The sequence below is a fragment of the Salvelinus alpinus genome, chromosome 11, assembly GCF_045679555.1.
Source record: "Salvelinus alpinus chromosome 11, SLU_Salpinus.1, whole genome shotgun sequence".
Lineage (NCBI taxonomy): Eukaryota > Metazoa > Chordata > Actinopteri > Salmoniformes > Salmonidae > Salvelinus > Salvelinus alpinus.
Genome location: NC_092096.1, coordinates 73,956,893 through 73,979,717, shown reverse-complemented (window position 1 = coordinate 73,979,717; position 22,825 = coordinate 73,956,893). Strand labels below are relative to the sequence as shown.

The window sequence follows — 22,825 nt, the reverse complement described above, 5'->3', positions numbered from 1 at the left end:
TATCATAAATCATTTATTCTAATGTATTCAGTACATACAGGGCATGAACTCATTGTAAAGGTCAACATGGACAGTGGTCTCCTGGTGCAGCTGGGGACAGGGATGAATACAGCGGTCTCCTGGTGCAGCTGGGGACAGGGATGAATACAGTGGTCTCCTGGTGGAGCTGGGGACAGGGATGAATACAGTGGTCTCCTGATGGAGCTGGGGACAGGGATGAATACAGTGGTCTCCTGGTGGAGCTGGGGACAGGGATGAATACAGTGGTCTCCTGATGGAGCTGGGGACAGGCATGAACTCATTGTAAAGGTCAACAGTACAGTGGTCTCCTGATGGAGCTGGGGACAGGGATGAATACAGTGGTCTCCTGATGGAGCTGGGGACAGGGATGAATACAGTGGTCTCCTGATGGAGCTGGGGACAGGGTTGAATGTGTACATCATTAAGAGGTGAACTAAAATATCATGCATCCCTAATGGCACCCTATTCCCTATATAATATAGTGGACAACATTAGACCAGGACCACAGGGTAACGGGAGCCATTTGGGATACAGTCAAAGAGTCTGGTCTGAATTATGACTGGTCCAATGGACCCTGCTGTCTGGAAGGTGATTGGCTGAGCTCACATCTTGCTCTCACATGGCTCCACCCCTTTAGACACGGGTCCCGACACAGACTCTGGGGCGTCCTCTTCAGTGCCTGATTCAAATCAGAGGGGAAAATACTATGAAGTGTATTGTGTGTGTGTGTGTGTGTGTGTGTGTGTGTGCGTGCGTGCGTGCGTGCGAGCGTGCGTGCGGACTCACTGTGTGTGTGTCTGGTCAGCAGTCTGGCTGCTTAAGTGTGTGTTTCGGCGTCTACACTCGTGTGTGCGCACCCTCACCCTCACCTTCTTTCCTGTCTGCGTTTGTGTCCTCCGTGTGTCTGGTCAGCAGTCTGGGCCCTGCCAGGCCGATCCCCAGGGCTCCTATAGGTGCTGTAGTGAGGATGGCCAGAACAGCCACAGTCAGAACATCCAGACCGTACTTCACCAGAACCTCATCCCCCGACACACGGGCCATATCCAGGGCTGTAGAACCTATCGCTGCCTAGAACCCAACAGAACCAGTTAGAATGATTTGAAACCCCCAACAGACCTAGACTGCAGCCCAGATGTGGGGACATATGGGAGGATCATTCTCGTGGCTGGGACACATGGAAACCGGGGTCTCGATTCAATCCAAAACGCACAAGTTCAGCATTCACGTTAAACGGTGCAAATGTCGGCTCAGTCGGAAATGAACTTCAGAGACAAGGTTTGAAGACTCACGTGTTTGATTGAATTAAGACTCGTGTTTGATTGAATTAAGACTCGTTTTTGATTGAATTAAGACTCATGTGTTTGATTCAATAAAGACTCGTGTTTGATTCAATTAAGACTCGTTTTTGGTTGAATTAAGACCCAATTTAATTCAGACTCATGTGTTTGATTAAATTAAGACTCATGTGTTTGTTTGAATTAATACTCATGTGTTTGATTGAATTAAGACTCACGTGTTTGATTCAATTAAGACTCATGTGTTTGATTCAATTAAGACTCATGTGTTTGATTCAATTAAGACTCACGTGTTTGATTCAATTAAGACTCACGTGTTTGATTCAATTAAGACTCACGTGTTTGATTCAATTAAGACTCACGTGTTTGATTCAATTAAGACGTGTTTGACACCTTTCCATCTATTCCGTTCCAGCCTTTACCTCCTTCCAATATGTCCTTCCACCAGCCTCCTGTAAGCGCTTAGAGAAAAGGGGTTCCAAAAGGGGTCTTTGGCTGTCCCCATAGGAGCCAAATAACTATTTTAAGTTCTAGATAGCAGTGTATCTGTAGCTAATTAAGTTCTCACCTGTACGGTGGCTTTGGGGATCCAGGCCAAAGCGATAAAGAGCTTTTCTCTCAGAGTGAAACCAGAAAACAGAACCACAGATAGAGTTACCAGAACACGAACCAGCAGGCCTACACCGATACAGACCAGACCCAGACCTAGAGAGAGAAAGGGGGAGAGAGGGAGACACAGAGATAGAGTTACCAGAACACGAACCAGCAGCCCTACACCGATACAGACCAGACCCAGACCTAGAGAGAGAGAGGCAGGGGGGAGGGAGGGGGAGAGAGAGAGAGAGAGAGAGAGAGGGAGGGGGGAGAGAGAGATAGAGAGAGGGATGGAGGGGGGAGGGAGAGGAAGGGAGGGGGGAGAGGGAGGGAGGGGGGAGAGAGAGAGGGGGAGGGAGGGAGGGGGGAGAGGGAGGGAGGGGGAGAGAGAGAGGGGGAGGGAGGGAGGTGGAGAGAGAGAGAGAGAGAGAGAGAGAGAGAGAGAGAGAGAGAGAGAGGGAGGGGGGAGAGAGAGAGATGGGGAGAGAGGGAGAGAGAGAGAGAGAGAGAGAGAGAGGGAAGGAAGGAGGGGTGGAGAGGGAGGGGGGAAAGAGAAAGGGGGGAGAGAGAGACCGAGATAGAGATGGGGGAGAGAGAAAGAGAGAGAGAATGAGAGGGAGGGAAAGAAAGAGAAATAGTCTGCTTTATTAGAATTAGTACTGAAGTAGTATCATAGTAGTACTATAGTAATATGGTAGTAGTGTAGTAGCAGTATGGTAGTTGTAGTAATAGTAGTAGTATTATAGTAGTACTGTGAATTTACCCACTGTGTTGGGGTCCAGTGCAGATACTGTGATTTCTGTTCCTATCAGTTGTACTGTAGTAGTATCGTATTATAGTAGTAGTATGGTAGTAGTAGCAGTAGTAGCAGTAGTAGTAGTAGTAGTAGTAGTAGTAGTAGTATTATAGTAGTAGTATAGTAGTACTAGTAGTAGTAGTAGTAGTAGTAGTAGTAGTAGTAGTAGTATAGTTATAGTAGTAGTAGTAGTAGTAGTAGTAGTAATAGTAGTTCTAGTAGTAGTATTTTAGTACTGTAGTAGTAGAAGTAGTAGTTGCAGTAGTAATCAAATCAAATCAAATCAAATCAAATTTTATTAGTCACATACACATGGTTAGCAGATGTTAATGCGAGTGTAGCGAAATGCTTTTGCTTCTAGTTCCGACAATGCAGTAATAACCAACAAGTAATCTAACCTAACAATTCCACAACTACTACCTTACACACACACACAAGTGTAAAGGGATAAAGAATATGTACATAAAGATATATGAATGAGTGGTGGTACAGAACGGCATGGCAGATGCAGTAGATGGTATAGAGTACGCTATATACATATGAGATGAGTACTGTAGGGTATGTAAACATAAAGTGGCATAGTTTAAAGTGGCTAGTGGTACATGTATTACATAAAGATGGCAAGATGCAGTAGATGATATAGAGTACAGTATATACATATGAGATGGGTAATGTAGGGTATGTAAACATTATATTAAGTGGCATTGTTTAAAGTGGCTAGTGGTACATTTTTACATAATTTCCATCAATTCCCATTTTTAAAGTGGCTGGAGTTGAGTCAGTATGTTGGCAGCGGCCGCTAAATGTTAGTGGTGGCTGTTTAACAGTCTGATGGCCTTGAGATAGAAGCTGTTTTTCAGTCTCTCGGTCCCTGCTTTGATGCACCTGTACTGACCTCGCCTTCTGGATGATAGCGGGGTGAACAGGCAGTGGCTTGGGTGGTTGTTGTCCTTGATGATCTTTATGGCCTTCCTGTGACATCGGGTGGTGTAGGTGTCCTGGAGGGCAGGTAGTTTGCCCCCGGTGATGCGTTCTGCAGACCTCACTACCCTCTGGAGAGCCTTACGGTTGTGGGCGGAGCAGTTGCCGTACCAGGCGGTGATACAGCCCGACAGGATGCTCTCGATTGTGCATCTGTAGAAGTTTGTGAGTGCTTTTGGTGACAAGCCGAATTTCTTCAGCCTCCTGAGGTTGAAGAGGCGCTGCTGCGCCTTCTTCACAACGCTGTCTGTGTGGGTGGACCAATTCAGTTTGTCCGTGATGTGTACACCGAGGAACTTAAAACTTTCCACCTTCTCCACTACTGACCCGTCGATGTGGATAGGGGGGTGCTCCCTCTGCTGTTTCCTGAAGTCCACAATCATCTCCTTTGTTTTGTTGACGTTGAGTGTGAGGTTATTTTCCTGACACCACACTCCGAGGGCCCTCACCTCCTCCCTGTAGGCCGTCTCGTCGTTGTTGGTAATCAAGCCTACCACTGTAGTGTCATCCGCAAACTTGATGATTGAGTTGGAGGCGTGCATGGCCACGCAGTCGTGGGTGAACAGGGAGTACAGGAGAGGGCTCAGAACGCACCCTTGTGGGGCCCCAGTGTTGAGGATCAGCGGGGTGGAGATGTTGTTACCTACCCTCACCACCTGGGGGCGGCCCGTCAGGAAGTCCAGGACCCAGTTGCACAGGGCGGGGTCGAGACCCAGGGTCTCGAGCTTGATGACGAGTTTGGAGGGTACTATGGTGTTAAATGCTGAGCTGTAATCGATGAACAGCATTCTCACATGGGTATTCCTCTTGTCCAGATGGGTTAGGGCAGTGTGCAGTGTGGTTGCGATTGCGTCGTCTGTGGACCTATTGGGTCGGTAAGCAAATTGGAGTGGGTCTAGGGTGTCCGGTAGGGTGGAGGTGATATGGTCCTTGACTAGTCTCTCAAAGCACTTCATGATGACGGAAGTGAGTGCTACGGGGCGGTAGTCGTTTAGCTCAGTTACCTTAGCTTTCTTGGGAACGGGAACAATGGTGGCCCTCTTGAAGCATGTGGGAACAGCAGACTGGGATAAGGATTGATTGAATATGTCCGTAAACACACCAGCCAGCTGGTCTGCGCATGCTCTGAGGACGCGGCTGGGAATGCCGTCTGGGCCTGCAGCCTTGCGAGGGTTAACACGTTTAAATGTTTTACTCACCTCGGCTGCAGTGAAGGAGAGCCCGCAGGTTTTGGTAGGGGGCCGTGTCAGTGGCACTGTATTGTCCTCAAAGCGGGCAAAAAAGTTGTTTAGCCTGTCTGGGAGCAAGACATCCTGGTCCGCGACGGGGCTGGTTTTCTTTTTGTAATCCGTGATTGACTGTAGACCCTGCCACATACCTCTTGTGTATGAGCTGTTGAATTGCGACTCGATTTTGTCTCTGTACTGGGACTTAGCCTGTTTGATTGCCTTGCGGAGAGAATAGCTACACTGTTTGTATTCGGTCATGCTTCCGGTCACCTTGCCCTGGTTAAAAGCAGTGGTTCGCGCTTTCAGTTTCACGCGAATGCTGCCGTCAATCCACGGTTTCTGGTTTGGGAATGTTTTAATCGTTGCTGTGGGTACGACATCGTCAATGCACTTCCTAATGAACTCGCTCACCGAATCAGCATATTCGTCAATATTGTTGTTGGACGCGATGCGGAACATATTCCAATCCGCGTGATCGAAGCAGTCTTGAAGCGTGGATTCAGATTGGTCGGACCAGCGTTGAACAGACCTGAGCGCGGGAGCTTGTTGTTTGAGTTTCTGTTTGTAGGCTGGAATCAACAAAATGGAGTCGTGGTCAGCTAGTAGTAGTAGTAGTAGTAGTAGTAGTAGTGTGTATTTACCCACTGTGTTGGGGTCCAGTGTAGATACTGTAATTTCTGCTCCTATCAGTAGTACTGTAGTAGTATCAGTAGTAGAAGTAGTAGTATTATAGTTGTAGTGTGTATTTACCCACTGTGTTGGGGTCCAGTGTAGATACTGTAATTTCTGCTCCTATCAGTAGTACTGTAGTAGTATCAGTAGTAGAAGTAGTAGTATTATAGTAGTAGTGTGTATTTACCCACTGTGTTGGGGTCCAGTGTAGATACTGTAATTTCTGCTCCTATCAGTAGTACTGTAGTAGTATCAGTAGTAGTAGTAGTATTATAGTAGTAGTGTGTATTTACCCACTGTGTTGGGGTCCAGTGTAGATACTGTAATTTCTGCTCCTATCAGTAGTACTGTAGTAGTATCAGTAGTAGTATTATAGTAGTAGTGTGTATTTACCCACTGTGTTGGGGTCCAGTGTAGATACTGTAATTTCTGCTCCTATCAGTAGTACTGTAGTAGTATCAGTAGTAGTAGTAGTAGTAGTAGTATAGTAGTAGTGTGTATTTACCCACTGTGTTGGGGTCCAGTGTAGATACTGTAATTTCTGCTCCTATCAGTAGTACTGTAGTAGTATCAGTAGTAGTAGTAGTAGTATTATAATAGTAGTGTGTATTTACCCACTGTGTTGGGGTCCAGAGTAGATACTGTAATTTCTGCTCCTATCAGTAGTACTGTAGTAGTATCAGTAGTAGTAGTAGTAGTATTATAGTAGTAGTGTGTATTTACCCACTGTGTTGGGGTCCAGTGTAGATACTGTAATTTCTGCTCCTATCAGTAGTACTGTAGTAGTATCAGTAGTAGTATTATAGTAGTAGTGTGTATTTACCCACTGTGTTGGGGTCCAGTGTAGATACTGTAATTTCTGCTCCTATCAGGTGTACTGTAGTAGTATCAGTAGTAGTAGTAGTAGTATTATAGTAGTAGTGTGTATTTACCCACTGTGTTGGGGTCCAGTGTAGATACTGTAATTTCTGCTCCTATCAGTAGTACTGTAGTAGTAGTAGTAGTGTGTATTTACCCACTGTGTTGGGGTCCAGTGTAGATACTGTAATTTCTGCTCCTATCAGTAGTACTGTAGTAGTATCAGTAGTAGTAGTAGTAGTAGTAGTATTATAGTAGTAGTGTGTATTTACCCACTGTGTTGGGGTCCAGTGTAGATACTGTAATTTCTGCTCCTATCAGTAGTACTGTAGTAGTATCAGTAGTAGTAGTATTATACTAGTAGTGTGTATTTACCCACTGTGTTGGGGTCCAGTGTAGATACTGTAATTTCTGCTCCTATCAGTAGTACTGTAGTAGTATCAGTAGTAGTAGTAGTAGTATTATAGTAGTAGTGTGTATTTACCCACTGTGTTGGGGTCCAGTGTAGATACTGTAATTTCTGCTCTTATCAGTAGTACTGTAGTAGTATCAGTATCAGTAGTAGTAGTATTATAGTAGTAGTGTGTATTTACCCACTGTGTTGGGGTCCAGTGTAGATGCTGTAATTTCTGCTCCTATCAGTAGTACTGTATTAGTATCAGTAGTAGTAGTATTATAGTAGTAGTGTGTATTTACCCACTGTGTTGGGGTCCAGTGTAGATACTGTAATTTCTGCTCCTATCAGTAGTACTGTATTAGTATCAGTAGTAGTAGTATTATAGTAGTAGTGTGTATTTACCCACTGTGTTGGGGTCCAGTGTAGATACTGTAATTTCTGCTCCTATCAGTAGTACTGTAGTAGTATCAGTAGTAGTAGTAGTAGTATTATAGTAGTAGTGTGTATTTACCCACTGTGTTGGGGTCCAGTGTAGATACTGTAATTTCTGCTCCTATCAGTAGTACTGTAGTAGTATCAGTATCAGTAGTAGTAGTATTATAGTAGTAGTGTGTATTTACCCACTGTGTTGGGGTCCAGTGTAGATGCTGTAATTTCTGCTCCTATCAGTAGTACTGTAGTAGTATCAGTAGTAGAAGTAGTAGTATTATAGTAGTAGTGTGTATTTACCCACTGTGTTGGGGTCCAGTGTAGATACTGTAATTTCTGCTCCTATCAGTAGTACTGTAGTAGTATCAGTAGTAGTAGTAGTAGTAGTAGTATAGTAGTAGTGTGTATTTACCCACTGTGTTGGGGTCCAGTGTAGATACTGTAATTTCTGCTCCTATCAGTAGTACTGTAGTAGTATCAGTAGTAGTAGTAGTAGTATTATAATAGTAGTGTGTATTTACCCACTGTGTTGGGGTCCAGAGTAGATACTGTAATTTCTGCTCCTATCAGTAGTACTGTAGTAGTATCAGTAGTAGTAGTAGTAGTATTATAGTAGTAGTGTGTATTTACCCACTGTGTTGGGGTCCAGTGTAGATACTGTAATTTCTGCTCCTATCAGTAGTACTGTAGTAGTATCAGTAGTAGTATTATAGTAGTAGTGTGTATTTACCCACTGTGTTGGGGTCCAGTGTAGATACTGTAATTTCTGCTCCTATCAGGTGTACTGTAGTAGTATCAGTAGTAGTAGTAGTAGTATTATAGTAGTAGTGTGTATTTACCCACTGTGTTGGGGTCCAGTGTAGATACTGTAATTTCTGCTCCTATCAGTAGTACTGTAGTAGTAGTAGTAGTAGTGTGTATTTACCCACTGTGTTGGGGTCCAGTGTAGATACTGTAATTTCTGCTCCTATCAGTAGTACTGTAGTAGTATCAGTAGTAGTAGTAGTAGTAGTAGTATTATAGTAGTAGTGTGTATTTACCCACTGTGTTGGGGTCCAGTGTAGATACTGTAATTTCTGCTCCTATCAGTAGTACTGTAGTAGTATCAGTAGTAGTAGTATTATAGTAGTAGTGTGTATTTACCCACTGTGTTGGGGTCCAGTGTAGATACTGTAATTTCTGCTCCTATCAGTAGTACTGTAGTAGTATCAGTAGTAGTAGTAGTAGTATTATAGTAGTAGTGTGTATTTACCCACTGTGTTGGGGTCCAGTGTAGATACTGTAATTTCTGCTCTTATCAGTAGTACTGTAGTAGTATCAGTATCAGTAGTAGTAGTATTATAGTAGTAGTGTGTATTTACCCACTGTGTTGGGGTCCAGTGTAGATGCTGTAATTTCTGCTCCTATCAGTAGTACTGTATTAGTATCAGTAGTAGTAGTATTATAGTAGTAGTGTGTATTTACCCACTGTGTTGGGGTCCAGTGTAGATACTGTAATTTCTGCTCCTATCAGTAGTACTGTATTAGTATCAGTAGTAGTAGTATTATAGTAGTAGTGTGTATTTACCCACTGTGTTGGGGTCCAGTGTAGATACTGTAATTTCTGCTCCTATCAGTAGTACTGTAGTAGTATCAGTAGTAGTAGTAGTAGTATTATAGTAGTAGTGTGTATTTACCCACTGTGTTGGGGTCCAGTGTAGATACTGTAATTTCTGCTCCTATCAGTAGTACTGTAGTAGTATCAGTATCAGTAGTAGTAGTATTATAGTAGTAGTGTGTATTTACCCACTGTGTTGGGGTCCAGTGTAGATGCTGTAATTTCTGCTCCTATCAGTCCAAACAGCAGCGGCTGGAAGATGTCCCAGAACCTCCCTACCACTGCTGCTACTGGGGCCTGGAAAGGTTATAAACATGTTATAACACTTCATAAACACATAATAAACACTACAACTACTGGGGCCTGGAAAGGTTATAAACATGTTATAACACTTCATAAACACATAATAAACACTACAACTACTGGGGCCTGGAGAGATTATAAACATGTTATAACACTTCATAAACACATAATAAACACTACAACTACTGGGGCCTGGAGAGATTATAAACATGTTATAACACTTCATAAGGACGTATCAAAATAAAATCTAATTATTGATCGTGGACACATATTTTGCAGATGTTATTGAGGGTCAAATGATTATGTTTCTAGCTCCAACAGTGCAATAATATATAATGCTTGTGTTTCTAGCTCCAACAGTACAGTAATATATAATGTTTGTGTCTCTAGCTCCAACAGTACAGTAATATATAATGCTTGTGTTTCTACAGTAGGTCCAACAGTACAGTAATATATAATGCTTGTGTTTCTAGCTCCAACAGTACAGTAATATATAATGTTTGTGTCTCTAGCTCCAACAGTACAGTAATATATAATGCTTGTGTTTCTAGCTCCAACAGTCAGTAATATATAATGCTTGTGTTTCTACAGTAGGTCCAACAGTACAGTAATATATAATGCTTGTGTTTCTAGCTCCAACAGTCAGTAATATATAATGCTTGTGTTTCTAGCTCCAACAGTACAGTAATATATAATGCTTGTGTTTCTAGCTCCAACAGTCAGTAATATATAATGCTTGTGTTTCTAGCTCCAACAGTACAGTAATATATAATGCTTGTGTTTCTACAGTAGGTCCAACAGTACTGCACACCCCCATTACCCTGCCCTGAACTATAGTCACTGTTACTAGCCTCCCCATTACCCTGCCCTGAACTGTAGTCACTGTTACTAGCCTCCCCATTACCCTGCCCTGAACTATAGTCACTGTTACTAGCCTCCCCATTACCCTGCCCTGAACTATAGTCACTGTTACTAGCCTCCCCATTACCCTGCCCTGAACTATAGTCACTGTTACTAGCCTCCCCCCAGTACCCTGAACTATAGTCACTGTTACTAGCCTCCCCCCAGTACCCTGAACTATAGTCACTGTTACTAGCCTCCACCCAGTACCCTGAACTATAGTCACTGTTACTAGTCTCCCCCCAGTACCCTGAACTATAGTCACTGTTACTAGCCTCCCCCCAGTACCCTGAACTATAGTCACTGTTACTAGTCTCCCCCCAGTACCCTGAGCTATAGTCACTGTTACTAGCCTCCCCCAGTACCCTGAACTATAGTCACTGTTACTAGTCTCCCCCCAGTACCCTGAACTATAGTCACTGTTACTAGCCTCCCCCATTACCCTGAACTATAGTCAATGTTACTAGCCTCCCCCAGTACCCTGAACTATAGTCACTGTTACTAGCCTCCACCCAGTACCCTGAACTATAGTCACTGTTACTAGTCTCCCCCAGTACCCTGCCCTGAACTATAGTCACTGTTACTATCCTCCCCCCAGTACCCTGAACTATAGTCACTGTTACTAGTCTCCCCCCAGTACCCTGAACTATAGTCACTGTTACTAGTCTCCACCCAGTACCCTGAACTATAGTCACTGTTACTAGCCTCCCCCCAGTACCCTGAACTATAGTCACTGTTACTATCCTCCCCCCAGTACCCTGAACTATAGTCACTGTTACTAGTCTCCCCCCAGTACCCTGAACTATAGTCACTGTTACTAGTCTCCCCCCAGTACCCTGAACTATAGTCACTGTTACTAGTCTCCCCCCAGTACCCTGAACTATAGTCACTGTTACTAGTCTCCCCCCAGTACCCTGAACTATAGTCACTGTTACTAGTCTCCACCCAGTACCCTGAACTATAGTCACTGTTACTAGCCTCCCCCCAGTACCCTGAACTATAGTCACTGTTACTAGTCTCCCCCCAGTACCCTGAACTATAGTCACTGTTACTAGCCTCCCCCCAGTACCCTGAACTATAGTCACTGTTACTAGTCTCCCCCCAGTACCCTGCCCTGAACTATAGTCACTGTTACTAGTCTCCCCCCAGTACCCTGCCCTGAACTATAGTCACTGTTACTAGTCTCCCCCATTACCCTGAACTATAGTCACTGTTACTAGCCTCCCCCCAGTACCCTGAACTATAGTCAATGTTACTAGCCTCCCCCATTACCCTGAACTATAGTCACTGTTACTATCCTCCCCCCAGTACCCTGAACTATAGTCACTGTTACTAGCCTCCCCCAGTACCCTGCCCTGAACTATAGTCACTGTTACTAGTATCCCCCCAGTACCCTGCCCTGAACTATAGTCACTGTTACTAGTCTCCCCCATTACCCTGAACTATAGTCACTGTTACTAGCCTCCCCCCAGTACCCTGAACTATAGTCAATGTTACTAGCCTCCCCCATTACCCTGAACTATAGTCACTGTTACTATCCTCCCCCCAGTACCCTGAACTATAGTCACTGTTACTAGTCTCCCCCCAGTACCCTGAACTATAGTCACTGTTACTAGCCTCCCCCAGTACCCTGAACTATAGTCACTGTTACTAGTCTCCACCCAGTACCCTGAACTATAGTCACTGTTACTAGTCTCCACCCAGTACCCTGAACTATAGTCACTGTTACTAGTCTCCACCCAGTACCCTGATCTATAGTCACTGTTACTATCCTCCCCCCAGTACCCTGAACTATAGTCAATGTTACTAGCCTCCCCCAGTACCCTGAACTATAGTCACTGTTACTAGCCTCCCCCCAGTACCCTGAACTATAGTCACTGTTACTAGCCTCCCCCCAGTACCCTGATCTATAGTCACTGTTACTATCCTCCCCCCAGTACCCTGAACTATAGTCAATGTTACTAGCCTCCCCCAGTACCCTGAACTATAGTCACTGTTACTAGTCTCCACCCAGTACCCTGATCTATAGTCACTGTTACTATCCTCCCCCCAGTACCCTGAACTATAGTCAATGTTACTAGCCTCCCCCAGTACCCTGAACTATAGTCACTGTTACTAGCCTCCCCCCAGTACCCTGATCTATAGTCACTGTTACTATCCTCCCCCCAGTACCCTGATCTATAGTCACTGTTACTATCCTCCCCCCAGTACCCTGAACTATAGTCAATGTTACTAGCCTCCCCCCAGTACCCTGAACTATAGTCACTGTTACTAGTCTCCACCCAGTACCCTGAACTATAGTCACTGTTACTAGTCTCCCCCAGTACCCTGAACTATAGTCACTGTTACTAGTCTCCCCCCAGTACCCTGGACTATAGTCACTGTTACTAGTCTCCCCCCAGTACCCTGAACTATAGTCAATGTTACTAGCCTCCCCCAGTACCCTGAACTATAGTCACTGTTACTAGCCTCCCCCCAGTACCCTGAACTATAGTCACTGTTACTAGTCTCCACCCAGTACCCTGAACTATAGTCACTGTTACTAGCCTCCCCCCAGTACCCTGAACTATAGTCACTGTTACTAGTCTCCCCCCAGTACCCTGGACTATAGTCACTGTTACTAGCCTCCACCCAGTACCCTGAACTATAGTCACTGTTACTAGTCTCCCCCCAGTACCCTGAACTATAGTCACTGTTACTAGTCTCCACCCAGTACCCTGAACTATAGTCACTGTTACTAGTCTCCCTCAGTACCCTGAACTATAGTCACTGTTACTAGTCTCCCCCAGTACCCTGCCCTGAACTATAGTCACTGTTACTAGTCTCCCCCCAGTACCCTGAACTATAGTCACTGTTACTAGTCTCCCCCAGTACCCTGGACTATAGTCACTATTATTAGTCTCCCCCCAGTACCCTGAACTATAGTCACTGTTACTAGTCTCCACCCAGTACCCTGCCCTGAACTATAGTCACTGTTACTAGTCTCCCCCCAGTACCCTGAACTATAGTCACTGTTACTAGTCTCCCCCAGTACCCTGAACTATAGTCACTGTTACTAGCCTCCCCCCAGTACCCTGAACTATAGTCACTGTTACTAGCCTCCCCCAGTACCCTGAACTATAGTCACTGTTACTAGCCTCCCCCCAGTACCCTGAACTATAGTCACTGTTACTAGCCTCCCCCCAGTACCCTGAACTATAGTCACTGTTACTAGCCTCCCCCCAGTACCCTGATCTATAGTCACTGTTACTATCCTCCCCCCAGTACCCTGATCTATAGTCAATGTTACTAGTCTCCCCCCAGTACCCTGAACTATAGTCACTGTTACTAGTCTCCCCCAGTACCCTGAACTATAGTCACTGTTACTAGTCTCCCCCCAGTACCCTGAACTATAGTCACTGTTACTATCCTCCCCCCAGTACCCTGATCTATAGTCACTGTTACTAGCCTCCCCCCAGTACCCTGATCTATAGTCACTGTTACTAGCCTCCCCCCAGTACCCTGATCTATAGTCACTGTTACTATCCTCCCCCCAGTACCCTGATCTATAGTCACTGTTACTAGCCTCCGCCCAGTACCCTGAACTATAGTCACTGTTACTAGCCTCCCCCCAGTACCCTGAACTATAGTCACTGTTACTATCCTCCCCCCAGTACCCTGATCTATAGTCACTGTTACTAGCCTCCCCCCAGTACCCTGAACTATAGTCAATGTTACTAGTCTCCACCCAGTACCCTGAACTATAGTCACTGTTACTAGCCTCCCCCCAGTACCCTGAACTATAGTCACTGTTACTAGTCTCCCCCAGTACCCTGAACTATAGTCAATGTTACTAGCCTCCCCCAGTACCCTGCCCTGAACTATAGTCACTGTTACTAGCCTCCCCCCAGTACCCTGAACTATAGTCACTGTTACTAGTCTCCCCCCAGTACCCTGAACTATAGTCACTGTTACTATCCTCCCCCCAGTACCCTGAACTATAGTCACTGTTACTAGCCTCCCCCCAGTACCCTGATCTATAGTCACTGTTACTATCCTCCCCCCAGTACCCTGATCTATAGTCACTGTTACTATCCTCCCCCCAGTACCCTGAACTATAGTCAATGTTACTAGCCTCCCCCAGTACCCTGAACTATAGTCACTGTTACTAGCCTCCCCCCAGTACCCTGAACTATAGTCACTGTTACTAGCCTCCCCCCAGTACCCTGAACTATAGTCACTGTTACTAGCCTCCCCCATTACCCTGAACTATAGTCACTGTTACTAGCCTCCCCCATTACCCTGAACTATAGTCACTGTTACTAGCCTCCCCCAGTACCCTGAACTATAGTCACTGTTACTAGCCTCCCCCCAGTACCCTGCCCTGAACTATAGTCACTGTTACTAGCCTCCCCCCAGTACCCTGCCCTGAACTATAGACAATGTTACTAGCCTCCCCCCAGTACCCTGAACTATAGTCACTGTTACTAGTCTCCCCCCAGTACCCTGAACTATAGTCACTGTTACTAGCCTCCCCCCAGTACCCTGAACTATAGTCACTGTTACTAGCCTCCACCCAGTACCCTGAACTATAGTCAATGTTACTAGCCTCCCCCCAGTACCCTGAACTATAGTCACTGTTACTAGCCTCCACCCAGTACCCTGAACTTTAGTCAATGTTACTAGCCTCCCCCCAGTACCCTGAACTATAGTCACTGTTACTAGTCTCCCCCCAGTACCCTGAACTATAGTCACTGTTACTAGCCTCCCCCCAGTACCCTGAACTATAGTCACTGTTACTAGCCTCCACCCAGTACCCTGAACTATAGTCAATGTTACTAGCCTCCCCCCAGTACCCTGAACTATAGTCAATGTTACTAGCCTCCACCCAGTACCCTGAACTATAGTCACTGTTACTAGCCTCCCCCCAGTACCCTGAACTATAGTCACTGTTACTAGCCTCCACCCAGTACCCTGAACTATAGTCACTGTTACTAGTCTCCACCCAGTACCCTGAACTATAGTCACTGTTACTATCCTCCCCCAGTACCCTGCCCTGAACTATAGTCAATGTTACTAGCCTCCCCCCAGTACCCTGAACTATAGTCACTGTTACTAGTCTCCCCCAGTACCCTGAACTATAGTCAATGTTACTAGTCTCCCCCCAGTACCCTGAACTATAGTCACTGTTACTAGCCTCCCCCCAGTACCCTGGACTATAGTCACTGTTACTAGCCTCCCCCCAGTACCCTGAACTATAGTCACTGTTACTAGTCTCCCCCAGTACCCTGAACTATAGTCAATGTTACTAGTCTCCCCCCAGTACCCTGAACTATAGTCACTGTTACTAGCCTCCCCCCAGTACCCTGGACTATAGTCACTGTTACTAGCCTCCCCCCAGTACCCTGGACTATAGTCACTGTTACTAGCCTCCCCCCAGTACCCTGAACTATAGTCACTGTTACTAGTCTCCCCCCAGTACCCTGAACTATAGTCACTGTTACTAGCCTCCCCCCAGTACCCTGAACTATAGTCACTGTTACTAGCCTCCCCCCAGTACCCTGAACTATAGTCACTGTTACTAGCCTCCCCCCAGTACCCTGAACTATAGTCACTGTTACTAGTCTCCCCCCAGTACCCTGAACTATAGTCACTGTTACTAGTCTCCCCCCAGTACCCTGAGCTATAGTCACTGTTACTAGCCTCCCCCCAGTACCCTGAACTATAGTCAATGTTACTAGTCTCCCCCCAGTACCCTGAACTATAGTCACTGTTAGTAGTCTCCCCCAGTACCCTGAACTATAGTCACTGTTACTAGTCTCCCCCCAGTACCCTGAACTATAGTCACTGTTACTAGCCTCCCCCCAGTACCCTGAACTATAGTCACTGTTACTAGCCTCCCCCCAGTACCCTGAACTATAGTCACTGTTACTAGTCTCCCCCAGTACCCTGAACTATAGTCACTGTTACTAGCCTCCCCCCAGTACCCTGAACTATAGTCACTGTTACTAGCCTCCCCCCAGTACCCTGAACTATAGTCACTGTTACTAGTCTCCCCCAGTACCCTGAACTATAGTCACTGTTACTAGTCTCCCCCAGTACCCTGAACTATAGTCACTGTTACTAGCCTCCCCCCAGTACCCTGAACTATAGTCAATGTTACTAGCCTCCCCCCAGTACCCTGAACTATAGTCACTGTTACTAGCCTCCCCCCAGTACCCTGGACTATAGTCACTGTTACTAGCCTCCCCCCAGTACCCTGAACTATAGTCACTGTTACTAGTCTCCCCCAGTACCCTGAACTATAGTCACTGTTACTAGTCTCCACCCAGTACCCTGAACTATAGTCACTGTTACTAGTCTCCCCCCAGTACCCTGAACTATAGTCACTGTTACTAGTCTCCCCCCAGTACCCTGAACTATAGTCACTGTTACTAGTCTCCCCCCAGTACCCTGAACTATAGTCACTGTTACTAGTCTCCCCCCAGTACCCTGAACTATAGTCACTGTTACTAGTCTCCCCCAGTACCCTGAACTATAGTCACTGTTACTAGTCTCCCCCCAGTACCCTGAACTATAGTCACTGTTACTAGTCTCCCCCAGTACCCTGAACTATAGTCACTGTTACTAGCCTCCCCCCAGTACCCTGAACTATAGTCACTGTTACTAGTCTCCACCCAGTACCCTGAACTATAGTCACTGTTACTAGTCTCCCCCAGTACCCTGAACTATAGTCACTGTTACTAGTCTCCACCCAGTACCCTGAACTATAGTCACTGTTACTAGTCTCCCCCAGTACCCTGAACTATAGTCACTGTTACTAGTCTCCACCCAGTACCCTGAACTATAGTCACTGTTACTAGCCTCCCCCCAGTATCCTGAACTATAGTCACTGTTACTAGTCTCCCCCCAGTACCCTGAACTATAGTCACTGTTACTAGTCTCCCCCAGTACCCTGAACTATAGTCACTGTTACTAGTCTCCACCCAGTACCCTGAACTATAGTCACTGTTACTAGTCTCCCCCAGTACCCTGAACTATAGTCACTGTTACTAGTCTCCACCCAGTACCCTGAACTATAGTCACTGTTACTAGTCTCCCCCAGTACCCTGAACTATAGTCACTGTTACTAGTCTCCCCCCAGTACCCTGAACTATAGTCACTGTTACTAGTCTCCACCCAGTACCCTGAACTATAGTCACTGTTACTATCCTCCCCCCAGTACCCTGAACTATAGTCACTGTTACTAGTCTCCACCCAGTACCCTGAACTATAGTCACTGTTACTATCCTCCCCCAGTACCCTGAACTATAGTCACTGTTACTAGCCTCCCCCCAGTACCCTGAACTATAGTCACTGTTACTAGCCTCCCCCCAGTACCCTGAACTATAGTCACTGTTACTAGTCTCCACCCAGTACCCTGAACAATAGTCACTGTTACTAGCCTCCCCCCAGTACCCTGAACTATAGTCACTGTTACTATCCTCCCCCAGTACCCTGAACTATAGTCACTGTTACTAGCCTCCCCCCAGTACCCTGAACTATAGTCACTGTTACTAGCCTCCCCCCAGTACCCTGAACTATAGTCACTGTTACTAGCCTCCACCCAGTACCCTGAACTATAGTCACTGTTACTAGCCTCCCCCCAGTACCCTGAACTATAGTCACTGTTACTAGTCTCCCCCCAGTACCCTGAACTATAGTCACTGTTACTAGTCTCCCCCCAGTACCCTGAGCTATAGTCACTGTTACTAGTCTCCACCCAGTACCCTGAACTATAGTCACTGTTACTAGTCTCCCCCAGTACCCTGAACTATAGTCACTGTTACTAGTCTCCACCCAGTACCCTGAACTATAGTCAATGTTACTAGCCTCCCCCAGTACCCAGTACCCTGAACTATAGTCAATGTTACTATCCTCCCCCCAGTACCCTGAACTATAGTCAATGTTACTAGCCTCCCCCAGTACCCTGAACTATAGTCACTGTTACTAGCCTCCCCCCAGTACCCTGAACTATAGTCACTGTTACTAGTCTCCCCCCAGTACCCTGAACTATAGTCACTGTTACTAGTCTCCCCCCAGTACCCTGAACTATAGTCACTGTTACTAGCCTCCCCCCAGTACCCTGAACTATAGTCACTGTTACTAGCCTCCCCCCAGTACCCTGAACTATAGTCACTGTTACTAGTCTCCCCCCAGTACCCTGAACTATAGTCACTGTTACTAGCCTCCCCCAGTACCCTGAACTATAGTTACTGTTACTAGTCTCCCCCCAGTACCCTGAACTATAGTCACTGTTACTAGCCTCCCCCCAGTACCCTGAACTATAGTCAATGTTACTAGCCTCCCCCCAGTACCCTGAACTATAGTCAATGTTACTAGCCTCCCCCCAGTACCCTGAACTATAGTCACTGTTACTAGTCTCCCCCCAGTACCCTGAACTATAGTCACTGTTACTAGTCTCCCCCAGTACCCTGAACTATAGTCACTGTTACTAGTCTCCCCCAGTACCCTGAACTATAGTCAATGTTACTAGCCTCCCCCCAGTACCCTGAACTATAGTCACTGTTACTAGTCTCCACCCAGTACCCTGAACTATAGTCACTGTTACTAGTCTCCCCCAGTACCCTGAACTATAGTCACTGTTACTAGTCTCCCCCCAGTACCCTGAACTATAGTCACTGTTACTAGTATCCCCCCAGTACCCTGAACTATAGTCACTGTTACTAGTCTCCACCAGTACCCTGAACTATAGTCACTGTTACTAGTCTCCCCCCAGTACCCTGAACTATAGTCACTGTTACTAGCCTCCCCCCAGTACCCTGAACTATAGTCACTGTTACTGGTCTCCACCCAGTACCCTGAACTATAGTCACTGTTACTAGCCTCCCCCAGTACCCTGAACTATAGTCACTGTTACTAGCCTCCCCCCAGTACCCTGAACTATAGTCAATGTTACTATCCTCCCCCCAGTACCCTGAACTATAGTCACTGTTACTAGCCTCCCCCCAGTACCCTGAACTATAGTCACTGTTACTAGTCTCCACCCAGTACCCTGAACTATAGTCACTGTTACTAGCCTCCCCCAGTACCCTGAACTATAGTCACTGTTACTAGTCTCCACCCAGTACCCTGAACTATAGTCACTGTTACTAGTCTCCCCCCAGTACCCTGCCCTGAACTATAGTCACTGTTACTAGTCTCCCCCCAGTACCCTGAACTATAGTCACTGTTACTAGCCTCCCCCCAGTACCCTGAACTATAGTCACTGTTACTAGCCTCCCCCCAGTACCCTGAACTATAGTCACTGTTACTAGTCTCCCCCCAGTACCCTGAACTATAGTCACTGTTACTAGCCTCCCCCAGTACCCTGAACTATAGTTACTGTTACTAGTCTCCCCCCAGTACCCTGAACTATAGTCACTGTTACTAGCCTCCCCCCAGTACCCTGAACTATAGTCAATGTTACTAGCCTCCCCCCAGTACCCTGAACTATAGTCAATGTTACTAGCCTCCCCCCAGTACCCTGAACTATAGTCACTGTTACTAGTCTCCCCCCAGTACCCTGAACTATAGTCACTGTTACTAGTCTCCCCCAGTACCCTGAACTATAGTCACTGTTACTAGTCTCCCCCAGTACCCTGAACTATAGTCAATGTTACTAGCCTCCCCCCAGTACCCTGAACTATAGTCACTGTTACTAGTCTCCACCCAGTACCCTGAACTATAGTCACTGTTACTAGTCTCCCCCAGTACCCTGAACTATAGTCACTGTTACTAGTCTCCCCCCAGTACCCTGAACTATAGTCACTGTTACTAGTCTCCCCCCAGTACCCTGAACTATAGTCACTGTTACTAGTCTCCACCAGTACCCTGAACTATAGTCACTGTTACTAGTCTCCCCCCAGTACCCTGAACTATAGTCACTGTTACTAGCCTCCCCCCAGTACCCTGAACTATAGTCACTGTTACTAGTCTCCACCCAGTACCCTGAACTATAGTCACTGTTACTAGCCTCCCCCAGTACCCTGAACTATAGTCACTGTTACTAGCCTCCCCCCAGTACCCTGAACTATAGTCAATGTTACTATCCTCCCCCCAGTACCCTGAACTATAGTCACTGTTACTAGCCTCCCCCCAGTACCCTGAACTATAGTCACTGTTACTAGTCTCCACCCAGTACCCTGAACTATAGTCACTGTTACTAGCCTCCCCCAGTACCCTGAACTATAGTCACTGTTACTAGTCTCCACCCAGTACCCTGAACTATAGTCACTGTTACTAGCCTCCCCCCAGTACCCTGAACTATAGTCACTGTTACTAGCCTCCCCCAGTACCCTACCCTGAACTATAGTCACTGTTACTAGTCTCCCCCCAGTACCCTGAACTATAGTCACTGTTACTAGTCTCCACCCAGTACCCTGAACTATAGTCACTGTTACTAGCCTCCCCCAGTACCCTGCCCTGAACTATAGTCACTGTTACTAGTCTCCCCCCAGTACCCTGAACTATAGTCACTGTTACTAGCCTCCCCCATTACCCTGAACTATAGTCAATGTTACTAGCCTCCCCCCAGTACCCTGAACTATAGTCACTGTTACTAGTCTCCACCCAGTACCCTGAACTATAGTCACTGTTACTAGCCTCCCCCCAGTACCCTGAACTATAGTCACTGTTACTAGTCTCCACCCAGTACCCTGAACTATAGTCACTGTTACTAGTCTCCCCCCAGTACCCTGAACTATAGTCAATGTTACTAGCCTCCAACCAGGAACCCTGAACTATAGTCACTGTTACTAGTCTCCCCCAGTACCCTGAACTATAGTCACTGTTACTAGCCTCCACCCAGTACCCTGAACTATAGTCACTGTTACTAGTCTCCCCCAGTACCCTGAACTATAGTCACTGTTACTAGTCTCCACCCAGTACCCTGAACTATAGTCACTGTTACTAGTCTCCCCCCAGTACCCTGAACTATAGTCACTGTTACTAGCCTCCCCCCAGTACCCTGAACTATAGTCACTGTTACTAGTCTCCCCCCAGTACCCTGAACTATAGTCACTGTTACTAGTCTCCCCCAGTACCCTGAACTATAGTCACTGTTACTAGTCTCCACCCAGTACCTTGAACTATAGTCACTGTTACTAGCCTCCCCCCAGTACCCTGCCCTATAGTCAATGTTACTAGCCTCCCCCAGTACCCTGAACTATAGTCACTGTTACTAGCCTCCACCCAGTACCCTGAACTATAGTCACTGTTACTAGTCTCCCCCCAGTACCCTTAACTATAGTCAATGTTACTAGCCTCCCCCAGTACCCTGAACTATAGTCACTGTTACTAGCCTCCACCCAGTACCCTGAACTATAGTCACTGTTACTAGTCTCCCCCCAGTACCCTGAACTATAGTCAATGTTACTAGCCTCCCCCAGTACCCTGAACTATAGTCACTGTTACTAGCCTCCACCCAGTACCCTGAACTATAGTCACTGTTACTAGTCTCCCCCTGTACCCTGAACTATAGTCACTGTTACTAGCCTCCACCCAGTACCCTGAACTATAGTCACTGTTACTAGTCTCCCCCAGTACCCTGAACTATAGTCACTGTTACTAGTCTCCCCCCAGTACCCTGAACTATAGTCACTGTTACTAGTCTCCCCCAGTACCCTGAACTATAGTCACTGTTACTAGCCTCCCCCCAGTACCCTGAACTATAGTCACTGTTACTAGCCTCCCCCCAGTACCCTGAACTATAGTCACTGTTACTAGTCTCCCCCCAGTACCCTGAACTATAGTCACTGTTACTAGTCTCCCCCCAGTACCCTGAACTATAGTCACTGTTACTAGTCTCCCCCCAGTACCCTGAACTATAGTCACTGTTACTAGTCTCCCCCCCAGTACCCTGCCCTGAACTATAGTCACTGTTACTAGTCTCCCCCAGTACCCTGCCCTGAACTATAGTCACTGTTACTAGTCTCCCCCAGGACCCTGCCCTGAACTATAGTCACTGTTACTAGTCTCCCCCAGTACCCTGCCCTGAACTATAGTCACTGTTACTAGTCTCCCCGAGTACCCTGCCCTGAACTATAGTCACTGTTACTAGCCTCCCCCCAGTACCCTGAACTATAGTCACTGTTACTAGTCTCCCCCCAGTACCCTGAACTATAGTCAATGTTACTAGCCTCCCCCAGTACCCTGAACTATAGTCACTGTTACTAGCCTCCACCCAGTACCCTGAACTATAGTCACTGTTACTAGTCTCCCCCCAGTACCCTGAACTATAGTCAATGTTACTAGCCTCCCCCAGTACCCTGAACTATAGTCACTGTTACTAGCCTCCACCCAGTACCCTGAACTATAGTCACTGTTACTAGTCTCCCCCTGTACCCTGAACTATAGTCACTGTTACTAGCCTCCACCCAGTACCCTGAACTATAGTCACTGTTACTAGTCTCCCCCAGTACCCTGAACTATAGTCACTGTTACTAGTCTCCCCCCAGTACCCTGAACTATAGTCACTGTTACTAGTCTCCCCCAGTACCCTGAACTATAGTCACTGTTACTAGCCTCCCCCCAGTACCCTGAACTATAGTCACTGTTACTAGCCTCCCCCCAGTACCCTGAACTATAGTCACTGTTACTAGTCTCCCCCCAGTACCCTGAACTATAGTCACTGTTACTAGTCTCCCCCCAGTACCCTGAACTATAGTCACTGTTACTAGTCTCCCCCCAGTACCCTGAACTATAGTCACTGTTACTAGTCTCCCCCCCAGTACC

At 46.5% G+C, this 22,825-nt stretch overlaps 1 protein-coding gene across 2 annotated transcripts in view; it reads right to left on the bottom strand.

The window, feature by feature from the left end:
• The window catches only part of LOC139534785 (sodium/hydrogen exchanger 9B2-like), a 55,933-nt gene continuing 33,108 nt past the window's right edge, over positions 1–22,825 (bottom strand). For both annotated transcript variants that reach the window (XM_071334233.1, XM_071334236.1), the window contains 4 exons: positions 9,058–9,166; positions 1,885–2,021; positions 891–1,089; positions 1–700 (listed from right to left, as the gene is read on the bottom strand). In XM_071334233.1, coding sequence (XP_071190334.1) covers positions 624–700; positions 891–1,089; positions 1,885–2,021; positions 9,058–9,166 — 522 coding nt within the window. In that variant the 3' untranslated portion in view covers positions 1–623. The remainder of the gene's footprint in view (positions 701–890; positions 1,090–1,884; positions 2,022–9,057; positions 9,167–22,825) is intronic.